The sequence below is a fragment of the Salvia splendens genome, chromosome 9 (assembly GCF_004379255.2).
Source record: "Salvia splendens isolate huo1 chromosome 9, SspV2, whole genome shotgun sequence".
Lineage (NCBI taxonomy): Eukaryota > Viridiplantae > Streptophyta > Magnoliopsida > Lamiales > Lamiaceae > Salvia > Salvia splendens.
The window spans coordinates 19,351,717-19,370,956 of NC_056040.1; the positions used below are offsets into that span (position 1 = coordinate 19,351,717).

A 19,240-nucleotide genomic window follows, 5' to 3' on the forward strand; every position below is an offset into this window, starting at 1 on the left:
GGCCGGGCCGGGTTTGTCAAATTTGCGTCCTTTAAGAGGAAAGATGATCATAAATATTCTTTGTTCTCACCGCAACTGTTCTTCAAAATTCCTAATATGTATAATCGTGAGTTCAATTCTCATTCATTCTGATTACTGGCAAATCATGGGTGGTTTATTATATTCGATTGCAGGCGGATTCCGCCGTGGAATCGTCTGACCGTCGCGCTGGCAGCTCCATTTCGATGCCTCCAAGAAATTAAATAAACTGGTGCGTTCTCTTTTCAATTTTAATTCTAATTCTGCTCAGATCATCAATCTAAATTATTGTTCCATTCCAATTCTATGATCAATTCGTTTTTCTTCTTTTGTTTTGGGGGAATTGTTTCGGAGGAAATCTCAAATTCAGCTAGTTTTGAATTCGAGTTCTGATTCACTGCTATCCGATCTGGTGAGACTATGGACTTATCTCTCTGCTTGGTTGTATCAGATGGTTGTGGATTTCACTGCGACATGGTGCGGGCCGTGCAAGTTCATGGCGCCGGCCTTCGATGCGATGTCCGCCAAATACACCGACGTCGACTTCGTCAAAATTGATGTCGATGAACTCGCTGTACGCTACTTTCAGCTCATATTTCAGTTTTTCAAAATTGATGTGTTTTTCTCGTAGATCTGCACAAATCCACATCGATATGATTGTGAATGCGATTGGTGTGGACCATGAAAGAATTGTAATTAAAAAAGGGTTTATTTTTCTCAATTAGGGTTTATTATTTTTCATCATTCTAATTACTACAGTTTATTCATCGAAATTAGAATTTAGTTAAATTGAAGACACCGTGATCCCATATTGAATTTGAGCTGATTCGTGATTGTTGGATTGTGTAGGAAGTGGCAAGGGAGTTCGCAGTGCAGGCGATGCCATCTTTCTTGTTGCTAAAGAGGTTGATCGGATCGTCTGGGCAAAGAAGGATGAGCTTGAGAATAAAATTTTGAAGCACAGGGAAGCTCCTAAATTTGCTGCATAAACTTTTACTATTTCATTTAAAGGATTTTATGAATTCAACTGGATGGAGTCAAATATTCATACTTGCTAAATTAGAAGACTTAAATCTTCTTGATTTGTAATGTTGTACGAGTTGACTAAAAGTCTGAAATGGTATGCGTTCCACTTGTGAACATGTCCCTTAGTAGTAATTAATGTAATTAATTGCTTAAAAAATCACAAACTTTGATTTAATTTTGGATCAAGACGTGCTTTATAAATAGTTGAAATGTTTTTGGGTCTTTTAAGGGATAATTGCTTCAAGTATCCCTAAAGAGTTTGGTTCTTTAAATAGTTGAAAATTGTTATTTGGTCTTTTAAGGGATAATTGATTTAATTTTCTTGATTTGCAATGTTGTACAAGTTGACAAAAATAGTATGTGTACCACATGAGAACATGTCGTTCTTTTAAGGGTTAAAAATTAATTGTTTAAAAATCACAAACTCTGATTTAATTTTGGTTTAAGACCTTTTAAGTAGTAGAAATGTTTTTAAATGTGAAGTGTAGTTAATGCACATCAAGGTGGAAAAGGATAGCTAAAGAATTTTTGTGGCGGGATGCCTATTTTTGTATAAATTTATTAAGGAATAGAGCACTTCGAAAAATGTATTCAAGATGGAAAAGGATAGCTAATGAATTTTTAAAGCAACAAGCCCTTTTATTAATCTAACCTCCCAATCCCATTCTCAAATAGTTGGGTTACCAAACGCAGAGAAAGGGATGCAGTAGTGAAAGTGAAGGAGAGAGAGTATGGGTATTTGGCGAATCGCCTCAGCTTGAAAGGCATCTAATTCTTTGATACTCGGCATATGTGAATCTTTGACACTGCAAATCTATTACAGAATCCGAAAAAGAAAAAGTAGAAATAGCTTCCAACTCGAGTAATATGGTACTATAACTGTTGGCTTGGCTCTCACACTCTCCTAATTCTTCAGCAAGATTCAGGTAGATTCCTTGGAGACTTTGGTGAGTTGGTACCTTGAACCAACCACGGCCATAAATTTATTGCTCCAATTACAAAATCTAAAAATAAACAAAAGTTGCAAAATCACATTTTGGACTTACCGTTGGTGTTGCCGTGCTTGTGGAAGGGCCAGAGATTGACAAGGCGCTCCAAAACCGCTGCGCTTTTGGAGAAGTAACCGGTGAATCCTTGAGGAATTGTTGGTGGAGGGAAATCCTCAGCTGGCATTGCAAATGGACGTACCATCTTCTCCATCATTTCTAAAGTTAAACATGATCCTACTTCCTGCAGCCTCTCAGGGCCCATTATTGGCAATGTATGCTCCTGGTGCAACGACGCTGCCTCACTATCATTTCTCTGTTTAGTTACAAAAAAACACCGAACTAAGCATCCATATGGGAACATAATGTTAACTGGTTTGAGTTTCTGCAGTTGGGCAAGTAAACTACAGACCCTAGAATTCCTACCAGGGAGAATCATTATAATAACGGCATAAGCCCATGCTACCATTATAAGACTCCAGAAAATATAATAATGCAAAACATAACGTCGAAAATCAGTGTACAATCTTAAAATTACCTCCAGAGGGGACAAATCTGCACCTCTGCTAAAAGTCATCTCCACCCGAAATCTCGTTGGATCTTCAAAAGCCACCTGCGTTCAAATTTGATATTGAGTACTAGCAAATATTAAATCTTATTGAGTACATGTTTTCAAAATCGACAATCAATAATAATGCACTGGCAGACTGTAGTTTGAAATTTCAGCATTACATAACAGAGAATATCGCGGAAAAATTCAGCTTTAAGCACTATAAAAAGGATCAGAATGAAAAAAAAGGGGTTCTAAAATATTCCTGGGTACAGTTGCCAATCAGAAAACCTTCCAATGAAATCAATGGAGGCAATGAAAGAGTACCAACCTCGGTGTTCTCAAACAACCTCAACACAATGTAACTCATGTAATCAAGCTCCTTTGTCCTATGCAACCGGTCCAGGGCATTATCACAAACAAGGCTATTTTCTCCTTGAAGCGATTCGTCCAGGTTGCAATAACGAAGAACATTCATCAATGAATGGATGTGTGATTCCTGTGATTTCATAATAAATTGAGACAGTTGAACATGGAAGCAAGACAAGTAAAACGCCCAAAATACTTATGTATTGTGTTTCATTCCAAGACCAAGACTGAGAAAATGAAAAACATTATCACAATGCGATACTCCTCTCGCCAGGAGGAGTAAGAATTTGATGCTAGATTTAATCCTCAAGATCAAGTAAACTACTAGTCTATCGTAAGTAAAGCCAAATATTTTTTTACACGAAGAATCCAATTCACAGGTGACAACCCTACATAGATTGATAATAAGTAATGTTGTTTGCCCTTTTTTGAACTTAATGATTTAGGAATCATAACGTATTTCAATCAAAGCTTCTGAGACAATGTGTTTCATTTGAATCACTGCATAAAATCTATTGCAATAACTCGTGCTTGTTAATGATGTGTTCAGTTGTGCAGCCATTGCAATTGCGAGTTATTGACAGGCAAGCTCCAAAATCCAAAAATAAAGAATGAAACGCAGTTCATGAAGAAATGCTCAACGACTTATGCTCCAAAACAATGCTAAAAAGAAAGTTTGAGGAAGAAAATCATATGAAGCAATAATGGTTACTCACAGAAGTGAAATATAGCCTTGTTCGCACATGCCGCTCTGGTGTTTTCACATTTGCATATCTGACAAAGTCAAAGAATTTATAGATTAGAGAGATGCAACATCTGCTTCAAACATTTCAAACCAATATTCTTGGCAAGAAAATCGTGATCAAACAGAACTTAAAGGACATTCTTGTGAGCAAAGAAGAACAGGGGAATATTTACTTTGGGTCCAGACGGTATTTAATTTCTTTGTCATCATCTTCATCTTGATCCATTGACATTTCACTGGTAAAACTGGTTCTTCTCGAGCTTTCAGTTTTACTCTGAGACTTCAATAAGTAATCTCCATCTTCCTTTCCAGTATTGAGGATATCTTGGTTGCACTTTAATTCAGCAACACTGATTGCTTCTTCACGTGTATTTCTTAGGTCAATCAAAATTTTACCCATTAAGCGCCGTGCAATCTGAGATTTCATTGAAAAGTTTTGTACATCAACAAAAATTTCATGTGTACGTGTGACAGAAAGAAAGAGTAAGAGCTGCAAAACATGATCAGCTATGTGAACAAAACCATTAAAAATACCTTTAGGTAATAGAGAGCTCCTCTATTTATCTAGTATTTTAGTTTGACGATATACAACTTTGCATCTAGTTTATTCAGAGAACCATGCAATGAGATTTTATAGCACAGAACCTAATACAAATTTGAGTTCAAAGACAGCCCAAGCCTTCGCAGAAACATTTTAATATTGTACAGCGGACCCAGATAACATGCAATCATAACATTTAAAAGTGGCATTATGATTCTTGAATCAATTATGGTTCCCAGTAATGAGTGGATCCTATCATCCTACTCACCACTCAGCTAAAATCATATGTGAACTAGTTCATTCCGTAGCTTTCAGAGAGTTGGATATATTCTTTGTAAACTGCTGTAAATTAGCCATAAGGAAAACAGAGAATACATAGAAGATTACCTTTGATCCAATTTTTAGTTTTTGCCTTGGATTGATTCCATACTCATTTGGAATAACACCATCTGCAAGTAACTGAAGAGAAAGAGGACCACAGAATACTAAAGCATAAGTAACTAGAAGCCCATAATGAACACATACTTTTACCCTTGCAGTGATCTTGAAAGAGGGTGTACAAGATGTTATTTTACATTTTTTCGTTTCCAGTTTTGATGGCAATGTAGAAACCCTGAAGAAGAAAAAACATTACAAAACTAACTACTGTATTAAATACCTGAGCAACTTTGAAGAGTTCGTCTAACCCTTCCAGATTGAGATGTGCATTGTGCAAGAGATCATATCTGTTGAAAGGGAATGCATTGTTGTGAATAACCAGAAGCAGATTAATCACTGATCTTTTGGTCTCCTATATAGCTTTAAATTCACAGTATAAAGGATCTACAGTCACAGTATAACCATAATTATGCAATATGCATGTTTTTCCATATACATGATTGGTACTAGGAACAAAATTAAAGTTCCAGCTGGAAGAAAAGAACCTAAGAAAATGGATTGGCAGAAATATATAACAATAAGAAATACAAAACCCAAAGAAGGCATCACAAGCACAATACCACTTTCCAGCAAATCTAAAATTGGGGAGATAAAACTTAATTACACGTAGGATTAACATCACGGCATGCATAACATGCAAAAATATAATAGTAATGCCTTACTTGCAAGAATCATAAACATCAGGAATTTGTGTTATATCGAACCGCCTGCACGTTCATAAAGACCCAGCAAATGAATCAGACAAATATAACATGATAAGTGAATCTGAGCACTTCTGCTGATCACAGGAATGTCAGCAAATCTTGGAAAGCTACCAAAGATGACTTACCCTTTGCGCTCATTATACAAATCCCTCTCAAGTTTTCTCCATCGAGCAAACATGAGAAGAAATCCCTCACTACCACAAGGTAAGCCCGCTGCAATCCGATCAACATCTATATTTGTCTTACCAAGTGCCTTAGCCTGATCATATGGGGGAATCACTTCATATGAACTTGTCTCCACAAGCTCCTCATCTTCATCCATGGCTAAACATCTCACTTGTTCTGTAACCTTCTTTGTTAAATTGACCTAGTAATTACAATAATCAGCAGATTAGGACTGACATGATAATAATGAAAAGCTTTCAAACTGAACAAATTACATGTCAGAGGAAGATATGCCACTAGTAATCAAGGAAATTAGCAACTTTTACCAGTTTGGGTAGAAGTTCAGAGGCATTTGCAGGGAGTCCAGAACCATCAACCATCCACGGTTTCTCTGGACAGCTACTATGAACAGATTTCATGCCAGAAGTTATGATCTCATTTAGCCTGGCCTAAAAAAACAACACAAATAACTTTTTTCACACTAACCAGAGCACCAAACAAATATTCTCAGTAACAAAACAAACTGTGTAGCATGTGGGCATACCTTAGCTTCTTTTATCTCAATACTGGCATTGTCAAGCCCATCCAACATTGAGGAGTCCTTACTGACAAGTGATACCTTAAAAAGATAAGAGAATGAAACAGTGAGGTTCCCCTTTAGTTATACATATATATGTATGTACGTAAGTATGAATGTATGTATGTACGTATGTGATATGCACAAACACCTAACATCCATGAACCCCAGGTGAACAAATCAATGTAATACATGAAAAAATACATTCAACTAATGTGGTTGTTCATGTGTTACATTGATTTGCTCATCTTGAGATCAGGGATTTTAGGTGTTGTGCATGAGTAATCAGTTCTCATGTGAAGTGTCATCCAAAGGGGGTGTTCCTTGCCATATGCCAGCCAATATAGGGAGTGTTCGGTTAAGTCCAAATACATGCTACATATTGTATAAAAGATGAACCATTTTCAGCCCTTGTCGTGGATTCTTCCCTATATTGAATTAGTTCGTGGTCAGGGATTCAAATCGCATAGGTGGCAAAATTCTGCTTTCTTTAATACATCATTTTTTGCAGCAAATTCATATTGTTCCATCTGGAACTATTTTATACTCCCTCCGTCCCTGAAAAGTATGAACATTTGGCTCGGCATGGGTTTTAATGCATAATTGGTAAAATAAGAGAGATAAAAAAAAGTTTTTTAAGTATGGTTAGTGGAGAATGGGTCCCACCTCATTAGAGAGAAAAGAATTTCCAAAATTGGAATGTTCATACTTTTCAGGGACGGACTAAAAAGGAAAGAGTTCATACTTTTCAACGACGGAGGGAGTATGATAAATGTGGTTCCTATAACTAAATCATATATGTATACATACATATGAGATAACCGAACATGTTTAGGTTACTGACCAAAATAGGTGTCAGTTGCCCTTCCAAGTCAAGAAGACCTTTAGCAAAAGCAGCTGCTGACATCTGGTCAGGGAAAATAACTTAGGTGAACAAATCTTCATTCAGAAGTAAGTCAAAGCATGACAATAAATCATTAAACAAAATTAGCGTTTCTAAATCCTAATACTACCTCCAAAATAATTGATACCTGCAGACATGCATAGAAAAATACAAAGAGTGGTTTCATTTAAATATCAACTAAATGTTGAAGCATCACCTGTACACGGCCTTCATCTGAACTGTATATTTTTAGGTCGTGACGATATGTACTGTGGAGACGAAGCAATCCAGTGCCTTCGCCTGAGGAGACAACATACAAAAAAATTTAAGCATTTTTATTATTTTAACTTTATTTAAATAGGGTGATGAAGTTGCATGCACAATGTGGCTCCAAAGTTCATAAGAAACAAGCAACTGTGAAATCCACATTAAGAAAAGAAAAATATTTAAACAAAGGAGTCGATTTGGAGAAAATATTGAAAGAACATGCTCCACCACAATAAGAAAAAGAAAGAGTTGAAAGCAACAAGCCCCAGAGATTCACCATAACGTGTTCTCATATCAAACATAAAAGGAAAATGAACACAGTAGTTTAGTTCAAAATTTATTCACTTGAGATTCATAAAAAGGGCTAACCATAAGAGGTACCCTTTTGATACAGTAAAAACAAATTATGCCCAACTTTATAAAATTATAAAAACTACCGACTTTTCGTGTAACAAACATAATTATCAATAATGAATTTATTTATAAAAAAACTATACCCACCCCACCCCTGTTGTCGTCACCAACTCTCACGCCTCACCCAATCATATTTCTATGTCACCCCCCTCATCTTCCCACCCCAACTCTCCATGCCCTCGTCATCTTTTGCCATTGTCGTAGTATGCTTCTGTTTACTTTTATACAAAACATGAACGGTACACGCTCACATGATATGTTTTGCAAGCGTGTAAGCATGTACTTATAGCAAAAACTAACTTAATGCACTCTTACACACGCTAGCTCATGCATCGTTTGAGAGTGTAAACATGCATTAGACAAAACTGGCCCAATGTATGCCTACACACTAAAAGGTAAAATGGTAAGAATGGGTTTTATGCTATTATTTATATATATTATAGTAGTTGGCTATGTGGCACCGATACGTCACCCTATTGCCGTATCGCGTATCGGATACGTATCCGATACTGATACGCGACGGATACACCGACGATACGTATCCTGGGCGTATCCGCGAGGTGGGCCGTATTGGGCCGGGAAACCTCAGATTCGATACGTATCTTCGGTGGATACGGCCCAGTTTAAAGCCCATCTAAAGGAGCCCTGTTGAAAGGAGTATATAAGCAGCGGCTAATGTGTTGCCCTACCCCAGCTCGTCCCCACGCCTGCGCCGCCACTGCGACGACGACCCACGCCCGCGCGGCTGCAGCAAGGTTCTTGACTTCGTTCTCTCCCTTCCGCTGTTAGAGCTTTCAATTTCAGCAGTATGACATCGTTCTCTCCCTTTTAATTATTTCCTAATTTAGAACCTGCTGCTATCATGTTATTTTGAGTGTAATAGACCTTTAATGTCTCTATGTTGAATTAGAATATCAATTTTGTAATTTATTATGCACTATTATTATTTATTAAAAAAATTAGTTAAAACGTATCCGCGTATTGGGTTGTTTGGGAAAGAGCCGTACCCGCGTATCCGTATCGGTGCCGCACAGGTAGTTGGCATAATTTGTCTTCCTTAACTCAAAATGGATATTTTCCATTTCATCTTTTATAAAAACAAGTCCTAATAAAATGTCATATTAGGCCACAAGTACGCAACTGAAAGTATCTACTTGTTTCAAAATTATCCACTTGAGATGTAGAAAATCAAGTCTTAATTAAATGCCAGATTAGGCCAAAACTACACAACTAATTGTGTGTACAGCTGATTGCTCACCTGGATACATATTGTTCCGGAAGTACCTGCCCAATTCTTCTGCCTGAAAAGGTAAAACAATGAGTAGTGTGCTATGTACAAAAAAAATTTGCAAGATAACCAGTGAGCATACTATTCTCATAACAACAAAAATCACAAATTGTGAAACACAAAGATTGAGATCAGCAGGCATAAAGCAACAAAATTGCAACCTGCTTTCTCCCAGCATGAGTTAGAACACCACCATATTTAAGAACCATCAATGCCTCAGTAGGTCGTTCTTCTTCTCCTTCACCATTAGCCTTTGGAACCTTGACCCACTTTAATGGCTTAAGTTGGACCTTTCTGTATATGCCAGAGAAATGACCCCCCTGGATACCAAATACATAAATAATATGTTAACAATCAAAACCATCTCCAGGAAGTCCCTTGAAATAAGAGAAGTTAAAAGAAAGAGGTGAAAATGCAATCTAATATTGGAAATTGGTCACCACTAGATCAAGTAAAATCACTAGAAGGGATACAGATGAAAGAAAATATAGGTACATTCTACAGACAGACATTCTAACAATAAAGTTTATCCAGCAAAAAATGTGTTGTTTTTCATAAGGTACATTCAGGACTAGTTGATCAGAGAACTTTGAAATACCATAAACCGACTTTCCAGTTACCAATTTGAGGAAGTGACAAGATCAGTAACTTCCGAATCACTACCTCAAGAATTGAAGCATAAGTTGTCATTTTCTATTGCGTGAATGCTATAGGAAGGCAGTAAGGAAGACGGAAAATAAAAGTGAGATCAAGGGGGCTCTTAAAGGCAGATGAGATGTCCTAAGAACTCCGAAATCACACCTTTTAGATGAAATTTGTGGTTATGCAACAAATTGAAACAAACAAGACATCAACATAAAACAGGTACGAAAAAATGTGGCAACTTCATCATGTTCCGCACATTTTCACCATAAAATGGGCAAGCACACAGATAATCAGAGTTGAAACTACATGAATGTTCTAATTTATAGACCAAAAGACAACAGAAAAAATTGCATTGTATCAAAGCGGTTGAAGTACTATCTAAGTTGACCTCCTCAAGAACAGCTTTCACTTGACGAAGCTTTTCCGCATGTTCAATATCTTCAGCTTCACTATCACTTTCTCGTCCAGGTCTGAGAACATCAACTCAAAAGTGATCTTTCAACAAGCATATTAATTGCTATGACTATGATAAGCTAAATTTTTTAAAACCCTATAAAAATAAGGCTGAAATAAATACTCCCTCCGTCCGCCATTAGGAGTCCCATTTTTTTGGCGACACGGGTTTTAAGAAATGTTAAGAAAAGTGGGTGAAAAAAAGGTAATGGAATAAGGGTCTCACTTGTATATATTAGTTTTAAATGAAATGTGAGTGGAATGAGGTAGTGGAAGGTGGGACCCTATTACCATTTATGGTAAAAGTGAACCGGGACTCCTATTCGCGGACGGAGGGGGTATTTCACAGACCCCAATAGAACATGATTTAGAGGTAAGTCGAGAGTCGAGCACATTTACAAGTTAATTAGTCAAGGAATTAAAGGAAATATTTCACACCTAGATCGAGGTACTAGAATTCTTGTAGCATCCAGAAGATCTTGCAACTGAACTGCACTTTTCAGCTTCGTCTGAAAGAGTGTAAAGGAGGCCGATACACATTAACTTATTCATGATAGTTGGAGTGCCATCAGTGAAGTAAAGCAACAAGAACTCTGAAAAGGTAAAAACTACCTCTGCTCTAGGTCTTCCCCCGTTGTATTTTAGCATCAAGTTCAAAAGCTTTTCCTCAGTGACTTTCAACTTGACTTTCTGCTTTGGTGTTCTGTCTCCACTGCAAGCAAAGAAAGATATGACAAGAGAGCCAATACATTAAAAAACTGCACAGAAACAATAGCAAAGCTGCAAAGATGATATATCTTACTGCCGAACAATTGCAATTACACAACGTAGCTCTTCGGATTGCCCAAATGTCCCAATTATCCCACTTCCTTGCCGAGTGAGTCCTTCTGACTGCTGAACAGGCTCGTTGACTTTCCAAGGCAGAATTGGAGGAATTGTTGAAGAAAGATGTGGGGCTTTTGCATCAAGAAACATCTTCCTCAACACACAAGCAGCGTCATCATAATATCTGCAAAAGGACGTAACAAAATCAAGGAGAGAGAATGAATAGAAACACAAGATGAAAGAGACAAAATAGAAGAAAAAGAAAAAGACAATTTAAGATGAATGAAGTTTAGAAGTTGAGGATGCAAAATTAACCACAGAGTTCACAAGCACGATAATGTTATAGCATATATACTTCTATAAAGTAGAACAACTATATTAAGAATTATTCCTAATCAGTATCGATTTAAGACACATAAAATCAAACACCCAGGAAAATAAAACAACAACCAGAAAGGTTACTTGTAAGAGTTCTTAACAAAGCTCCATCCATTGACATCACAAACATATGAACGTCCCTCGCAGCGCAGAAGATCAAATCCACACACCTGTACATCAAAAAAAGAAATTACTTATACACTTATGAGTTATGATGTAACCAAACAGTACAGAACATCCATACTGAACTATTCTAAAGATCAAGAAAAAACAAACTCAAAGTTAATGTATTTAATGCAACACGTTTTAGCAGGCCACACTGCCGCTCATCATTTGAATCCTACTAATAAAGATAAAAGGATTTTGCAAAAGCATCAAGAAATAATATGGTGATGATGCATGCAAACATGATAGGAAGACCACAAAACATAGTTCAGTTCTAATTGGCATGATTAAAATATTTAAAAAAAGGAAATGAAAGATAAACAACAGAAGTTTTATTTTTTGACTTACAGCTTGCCTGAACGCAATGCAAACCTCTCTTGCCATTTGTTTCTCAGTTGGAGTAAGAAGAACAGGATATCTGACCTGCAGGAAACACAATTTAATGCAAAGAAAATTAATGGTAGGAGACAAAAGACTGCAGCTCTAGACTTCAGAGTCAGAAACTTAAAGCAGAAGCCAGGTAAGCAAATAAGAAATATCAACATTTTAAACTAAGTAATCTTTCATAATTAAAAACTTATTTATAAATGTGGAAGTCAAAAATATTTAAGATAAGAGAAAAATGACAGGAGCAGTAACAGGACCCTGATAGCTCCTAGTAAAAAATATATTATCAGAAGGACACAGTCATAGTGCAACACAGAAAGCCTGAACCAAAAAAAAAACTAAAAAATAGTATACTATATGTTAATATCAGTCTTTTCTTTTGCTTTTGACACAAGGTTTGAGATAATCAAGGTGGTAACAGGAGTAAGAAGTGATGATTTAAAACAGACTCGCACATAGTTCTACCCAGTGCCCAACAAAAAGCTGTAGTACATACTGCAGGGTAAATTTTTACTTGCATTAAGATCTTAACAAACATAAAATACACTTGAGCATCAAATGCATGAAATCACAAATAAGTTTACTCACTTCTTTACCATCAGGATTTCTCATTACAACACCATCAACTACAGGAGATTTCCTTGCCTCTGCATGAGCATATTCGGGGCCCACTGTATATACCTAACATACAACAAGAATAAATAAGTCCTCTAACTAAATAAGATGAAATTATATGCGCAGAAGTTTAAAAGGCATCTATACTCTATAGAATACTATTGAATAAAAATGTTTAGGACATTAATCTCCTTTCTGCCTTTTTTTTTTTTGTTTTACTTGTTTGGGAAGGGAGTTCATAGTTTTCTCATATTGGTCAGAGGAAAGAGGCGCATCTGCATAACGGCAAACAACCAATAGAGGTAAAGGGGCATTAAGCTCGGTAGAAGACACTTTCATGTATGTTGATCTATTTAGACCACTTTTATGTTGGAATATTACAAGTTTTATATAAATCCATTCACTGGAACTTTCAAATCACAAGGAAATCAACCTTAACATCTGTTCCCCCGGTGGGCATGAATTCTTCATATACATAAGAACCTTCACGTCTCACCCTTCTAACCTCTGGATGAAATTCGCTCGACCGATTACCAACCTGGAAAAACAACAAAATCTTAGTACATCTAATAAAGAAAGAGGTTTTTGACAAATCTATTCAACCGAGGAGAAAAAGGATAATCAAAATAAAACAAAGATAAAAAGGATGTAGTCCTCCTCAACACTCATGGATTTCTAATAAAGAATACTCCTATAAAGCAATAATTAGATAATTGAAGTCATCAATTATCTAAATATCAGTATAGGAGCAGCATTTCTTGAATGATTTCACACATGGCGGTATATAAAACAGAAATTCCAACCTGTCACCATGATGGCAGAGGGTGCAATCGAAGATTAGGCGAAAAGGATAAGTATTCTAGAACTTCAATCACATGAAAGCTTTCATGGACCAGGGATTTCTTTTCATAATAAAGCTTGTGTAAATTTAACTGGCCAGATCTTACATAATGATGATTGATGATAACTGGGATTGGAAAACATAAGATGCCTAGAGAGTTCTAAACAAACAAACCTTTCGGAACAACTCCTTCATTCCCCCGCCAGCTGAACTAGGGTAATATATCATTATACTGTGGTTATCACCTTCAGAAAACAAAATATGATAATCATCATACATTTCTAGAGGATTTTCTGCTCGCTACCAACCTCAGATTCCCTAAAGTATAGCACATGAATTGTATAACTATTGTACCATCAACAGGCTTTTCCACAAAAGGCTTCCAGAAACGGTTCCCGTGGACCTCAACAAAATCTTCCTCCTCAATGAAATAATCCAGCTCTTGATTTGGATAATCCCGGTTGACTAGAGCATATCTCGGAACAGGAATTCCAAACATTTCAAGTTGCTACAGAAACCAATAAACCACCATCAATTAACACAACTCGACAAAGAGCCAGCCAGTTAGTAAAATTGCCATTTCCATATAGAAAGAACAATACAATCGTATTCGCTAGAGGATTAAAGATGCAAACCTCATAAACTTTCCTTCGATCATGAAGAAGGCGTTGTTGTCCTAACTCGTTTACAAGGAAAGGCCTGCGAAATATAGAGGCAACACTATGAGTTTCAATTTTTGGGTTCCGTAGGAAATGATAATAGAAATTACGCCTTCACGGCATGATCGTGTGATGCTTATTTTTTCAGACCTAAATGAGATATCTAGTAGACTTATATAAGAAATGCCTGCCCATTTACACAGCTAAACAGCTACCAAAAGTTTTCAAGTTTACTGCAAGATGAAGAAGCACATATGGAAACAGTTTAACATAGTTCAAATCCACACATCCAGCCAACCGAGCAGAGTGCCCAGCCGAGGTCCATGGTTCAACCTACCACGTTGACCTATTCCTAATGTACTATCAACCTTACATTACAGCCAAAAACAACCTTAAAGGCCCTTGAAACTGAACATATAATACCAAACACTTGCCACTGAATTATCATATAACGAGGTCCACATACAACAAACACAAGATAAAGTGTTTAAGTTCTAGTTGCTTGATGCTACATTCAATGTTGAAATGTCACGTTCCCATGCCATTTGCGGATTACAAAATTCCGAGGAAACGAAGTGGAACAAAAGCAACAACAAGTACAACCAGATTTAAGCTTACTTTCTTAACGCTGCATATGCTTCAGCCCTCTGCAGAGGATAACCAGTGGAATGGAAGGCAATCAGACATTCACATATTGGCCACCTACCATTAGAGAAAACACAAAAAAAGTAGATCATCGACAGGCATCACTTCACAGTTTCAGTTAAGTAAGTAATGAGGTACTAGCAATAAAATTTTGATAGCGGAAAAGTCACCTCTCAATAGGTTCTTCAAGGATCACCTTGTCCCCAAAATACAAAATCTGCACAATCAATAACCGATTCTTCAAATCAAATGGCATCAAACTGAATATAACACGCAACACGATAACACGAATGCAGTGAACTCCATTCGATATAATATAACCACCACACAGTCGTCAACTAAACTAATAACCTCAAATTCTCCAAACGCCTCGAGTCGCTCCAAAATCTCCAGCATCGGCGCAGAAGAGGCCTGCAACAATCCAAAACAGGCAAAAATGTAGGCAAATCAGCACTACCAAATGTATCCATTCCGTCTCAACCAACGGTCCACGGTTTTGCGCAGTGAGGTAGTGAAGACAAAAAGGAACAGAACCTCGGAGCCGCATTTCACCTTCTTTTCCATTACACATACTCCTACGGTAATTTTGTTCTTCAAATCATCCGCTTCCCCAGCCATTCCGAAGCTCCAAACTCCAAAAATCCGGAACTCAAAAGTGTTGGCGTACGTCTTCTCTTTACGCAAGTCGTTGAGAATCACGAGAAACGGGGGGAATAGCAGAGAAAATGCAGAAGACTTTTGGCAACTGAAAAGGAGAGAGAGAGTTTATGGGGTAAAAGGAGAGGATTCTGGGATATACTACAAAAATGGGAGGAGAAGCGTGTGAGGAGTAGGAAAAGACGGTTTGCGGATTGTGGTGGCTGCTTTTTGATGCGGGTCTGTCATTTTCCATTGTATGAGTATTGTGGAGTAGTATCTTGGTTGTATCCAATTTATTTAATTAATAAAATGGATGAGTCATTATCCTTTCCTTTTTTTTCTCTTTTATTGTGGATGTGATGTGAGTATGTGACGATGATTTTTTGTTTGGGATATACTCGCCCAGTCATCCGAATCATTTTTAATTTTAATACTTCTTCCGTTCCATGTTAATAGAGTCACATGTTAATAGAGTCATTTTTCTATTTTTAGAAGTTTCAATATAATTGAGTCATTTATATTTTTAGCAAACAATTACTCTTACTTTATTCTCTCTTCATCTCTCTTACTTTATTCTCTTCTATTTTTTTCACCATACATTTAACCCACTATTCTTAAATTTCGTGCTAAAAAAAATGTCTCTATTAACCAGGAATGAATAGAGGGAGTAGTGCGTGTTATTATTTCGACAGATTTCTAGACGGCTCTATTTTAAGCATGTCATGTAGTAACATTCAACCACAAAAAATCAGTCAAATTTTTTCATCATTTTAACTTTTTTCATCAACAATAACCACAGACTCAGCGAAACCGTTATTCATGGTCCAAAATTTGTAGAATTATATAATATCAAAAAAAAAGTGTCACCGTTCTAAAAATAAATATTTAGAAATTCGAATGTAATGTATCTCAAACACCAAATTTTACATATCTGAGACACTAGAGCACATAATTTTAAATACAAAATCTAAGTAAAATGACCACATAAGTGTTCAAGTTGCTCGACGATTGCTTCATGCTTTTGTAGTTAGATCTCGAGCTTCTCAAAGTACTATCTTTGAACAATGCTTTTGTAGTAGATGTTGCACATCATTGTTTAACCCATTGTATCCATTCTTATTTTCCTTTCCACAATGGGGTCCACTACTCGCCATCGACATAGCATTCATATTCGTCTTTCGCTTCGCTGACTTATGGTCCATCAGACGACTCTCACTCGGCGTATGCTCTATGTAAAAACTTTCATTCGTCTCGATTTGAATTTAACATGGTATTGGCGTCCCTGCTAGTTGAGTATTGGCCAGAGGCACATATCTTTGTACTATTCGGTTCAAAACGAGTACTGTTGGTGAACTTCGGGTGGTGTTGAACAATTTTTTTATACCTTCTCATACTTGAAATGTTTTCCCTCATCCATATAAAAAGACTTTGAGAGTCTCTTCCGAAATATCATCATAGTTTGTGTCGCTCAATCATACAGTTTGCAAGTTGTTGATGTAGCCGATGAATTTAGAGATATCTTTCTAAACTCGATCCAAGTGCTTGCAAAGATGGTTGTTATCCTTATCGAGTATCATGCCATGTTTCATTTCATTGTTTTGTTTTTTATAACCATCTCCTAAAAATCTATAACTCTTTTGTTGGTTATCAATCAACAAGTTTTCAGAGGTGTCGACAAAGAGGAACACAACTATTTTCGTCTCCTCAAACATGACTTATTGGTGACCTCCAATCATTATATCTCCTCAAACATATTAAGTTTAACAATTTTTATAACAATGAACTGCACGAAATGACCCCCAACTTTTGCACTTGTTACACCCGTGACTCCTAACAAAAAAATAGCACCAGAGGGGCCTAACGTTAAATATAATTACGAATGAAGTTTTTTCGGACCATAACACCCTCAGGCCGTAAAAGGCCATTTTTGTCACTCCATTATATTGTTGACATGTGATTTCTGCCACATTTATGTCAGCAACTTCTTATGTAATTTTCTAATAAGTTTGTGTACTTCATATATAATTAAAATTTTATCATTATTTACACTTTCTAATTTTTTTATTATATACATATTTATCATTATCTGCATTAATTAAAATGAACATAAGAAAATGAGACCATTTCTTCCTTATAAAACTCATTTTCTGGTATTTTTGAGTGTTTTTATTTCTCGTAATTTATTTTATTTACATTGATTTATGGATCAATTTTATTTATTATGAAAATATCATAATTTTGCAGTATTAATTTATAAATTTACATTGTCTTATTTCAAATACTATTATTAATAAAAAAATCTTCAGGATTAAATAGCTAATATCATATGCTTAATTTTTTTCAAAATATTACTCACATTTCAATTTTATCATGAATGGCAAGAAACTACGCAAATTTATATCTAAAGATTGAATGTTCATATGATGTTAAAAATTTCAATATGAGCTAAATTAAAATTACATCAATAAAATATCAATCATAAAAATCGTCTTAAAGTTAGGCTTAGAGTAACAAATTAGTTCGATGATATATAATGAAATAATATTTTAAATGTCAATGTTTTAATAAAATAATTATTGTATCATTTAATTAAATGTGAAATATTTTTTATTCTGTGTATTATTGATTCGGATTTTATTGCATAAATAACTTCACTTTTCCATATTTTTGTTTCTCAATAAATTTCATACATCATATAAATAATACTATATTGTTACCACTAACCAGAAATACATAAGAATTTTTTTATACAAATATTGACAAAACTTTAATCACGTATGAAGTACTAGAACTTATTAGAAAATCACTTAAGAAGCTGCTGACAGAAATGTGACAGAATTCATATGTCAGCGAATTTAGGGATTGCCAAAAATGCCCTTCAAGCTATTTGGGCATTTTCGTCCGAAAAGTGGCTAAAAAACTTCATTCGTGATTATATTTAACGTTAGGCCCCTCTGGTGCTATTTTTTTGTTAGAGGTCACTGGTGTAACAAGTGCAAAAGTTAAGGTCATTTGGTGCAGTTCACTCTTTTTATAAAAGGAATAAGGACAAAATCGAACAATAATTTTTATGGAAATTGCAAAATTAAAAATGTCAACAATAATTCTTAATGTATAAGAATCAAATTAAACGTGTATAACAAAATAAACAACGTTAAATATACATTAAATAAGCATAATGCTCAAATAAAATACGTAGCATATTATTTCATTATAGCGTGCGTCCTGATTTAACGGTATAGTAGTTAGTAAATTTATACTCCTTCGTAGTAATTCATATGGGACTGATCTATAATCATTCAAAACTAGTTTTATTGTAAAAAGCAAGACCCGTGCCACGGTGAAAATGGGATTATCTCTAAATCATATCAGGAGGTGAAATTATGTCTGATCAAGATCAACGAAAGTTATAATTGCAATAGACTACTATAAAATTTGCTGGTATAACTCTTTATGATGTATGGACAATAGATTTAATTTTAGTGCATATTATCAGTAAATATTGTTGAGGTCAGATATTGTCATTTATAGTTATAATTATCTTCTCAAATTTGGACGCTTAAACGTTACTTTTTTGTCATATGAAGAATAGTTATTGACGATGACCACTTTTTTTTTATGGTATTGTATGATTGTTGCGGGTAAAATATAACTTTGACTTGACCTACTTTTGTGGCTCCTTTTAGCTTTATTTTGCCGATTGTCACTTTCATTTTTCTTATTAAGTTGGTATTAAAATCTAGGTGAGTATCCTTATTCCCGTCGAAAATATGTAATTCTTAATTTCAAATAAATTATCGCATCTGACTACTTAATTTGAAAAAATCAAAGATTGGACCCTGACAGTTCTAGTGAGATGGATTGTCTCCAGTCAGTCATAAAACTTAACAAAATAATTAAATTTTGTAACAGGGCAAGTGCATCTTTGCATTTATACTATTTAAAAAATACAAACAACATTTTTTGGAATATTACATTTAAGTCTAAATCTTTTCAATTTAGAAAAGTCGGTACTAT

General features: G+C 35.6%; 1 protein-coding gene and 1 pseudogene across 3 annotated transcripts; one reads left to right on the forward strand and one right to left on the reverse strand.

The window, feature by feature from the left end:
- The first annotated feature begins 208 nt into the window (after positions 1 to 208).
- On the forward strand, positions 209 to 1,885 carry LOC121748704 (annotated as a pseudogene).
- Positions 1,781 to 15,482, reverse strand: LOC121748655 (inositol hexakisphosphate and diphosphoinositol-pentakisphosphate kinase VIP2-like). Of its 3 annotated transcripts, none has more exons than XM_042143135.1 (31): positions 15,137 to 15,480; positions 14,936 to 14,995; positions 14,755 to 14,801; positions 14,558 to 14,641; positions 13,916 to 13,979; positions 13,635 to 13,788; positions 13,455 to 13,525; positions 12,873 to 12,977; positions 12,413 to 12,505; positions 11,786 to 11,860; positions 11,357 to 11,442; positions 10,872 to 11,078; positions 10,682 to 10,781; positions 10,508 to 10,578; positions 10,005 to 10,086; positions 9,133 to 9,291; positions 8,942 to 8,984; positions 7,220 to 7,302; positions 6,964 to 7,026; positions 6,087 to 6,161; positions 5,869 to 5,991; positions 5,503 to 5,744; positions 5,336 to 5,380; positions 4,894 to 4,960; positions 4,623 to 4,694; positions 3,868 to 4,109; positions 3,666 to 3,723; positions 2,912 to 3,079; positions 2,569 to 2,643; positions 2,091 to 2,346; positions 1,781 to 2,003 (listed from the first exon to the last, which is right to left on the reverse strand). In XM_042143135.1, exons 1-31 carry the CDS (start codon positions 15,200 to 15,202, stop codon positions 1,957 to 1,959), a joined length of 3,183 nt encoding a protein of 1,060 aa, XP_041999069.1. In that variant the 5' UTR covers positions 15,203 to 15,480; the 3' UTR covers positions 1,781 to 1,956. The 3 variants fall into 3 exon arrangements, with proteins under 3 accessions (XP_041999069.1, XP_041999068.1, XP_041999070.1); XM_042143134.1 differs by having other exon boundaries at positions 15,119 to 15,480; XM_042143136.1 differs by lacking the exon at positions 1,781 to 2,003 and having other exon boundaries at positions 2,231 to 2,344; positions 15,119 to 15,482.
- Positions 15,483 to 19,240: the final 3,758 nt, after the last annotated feature.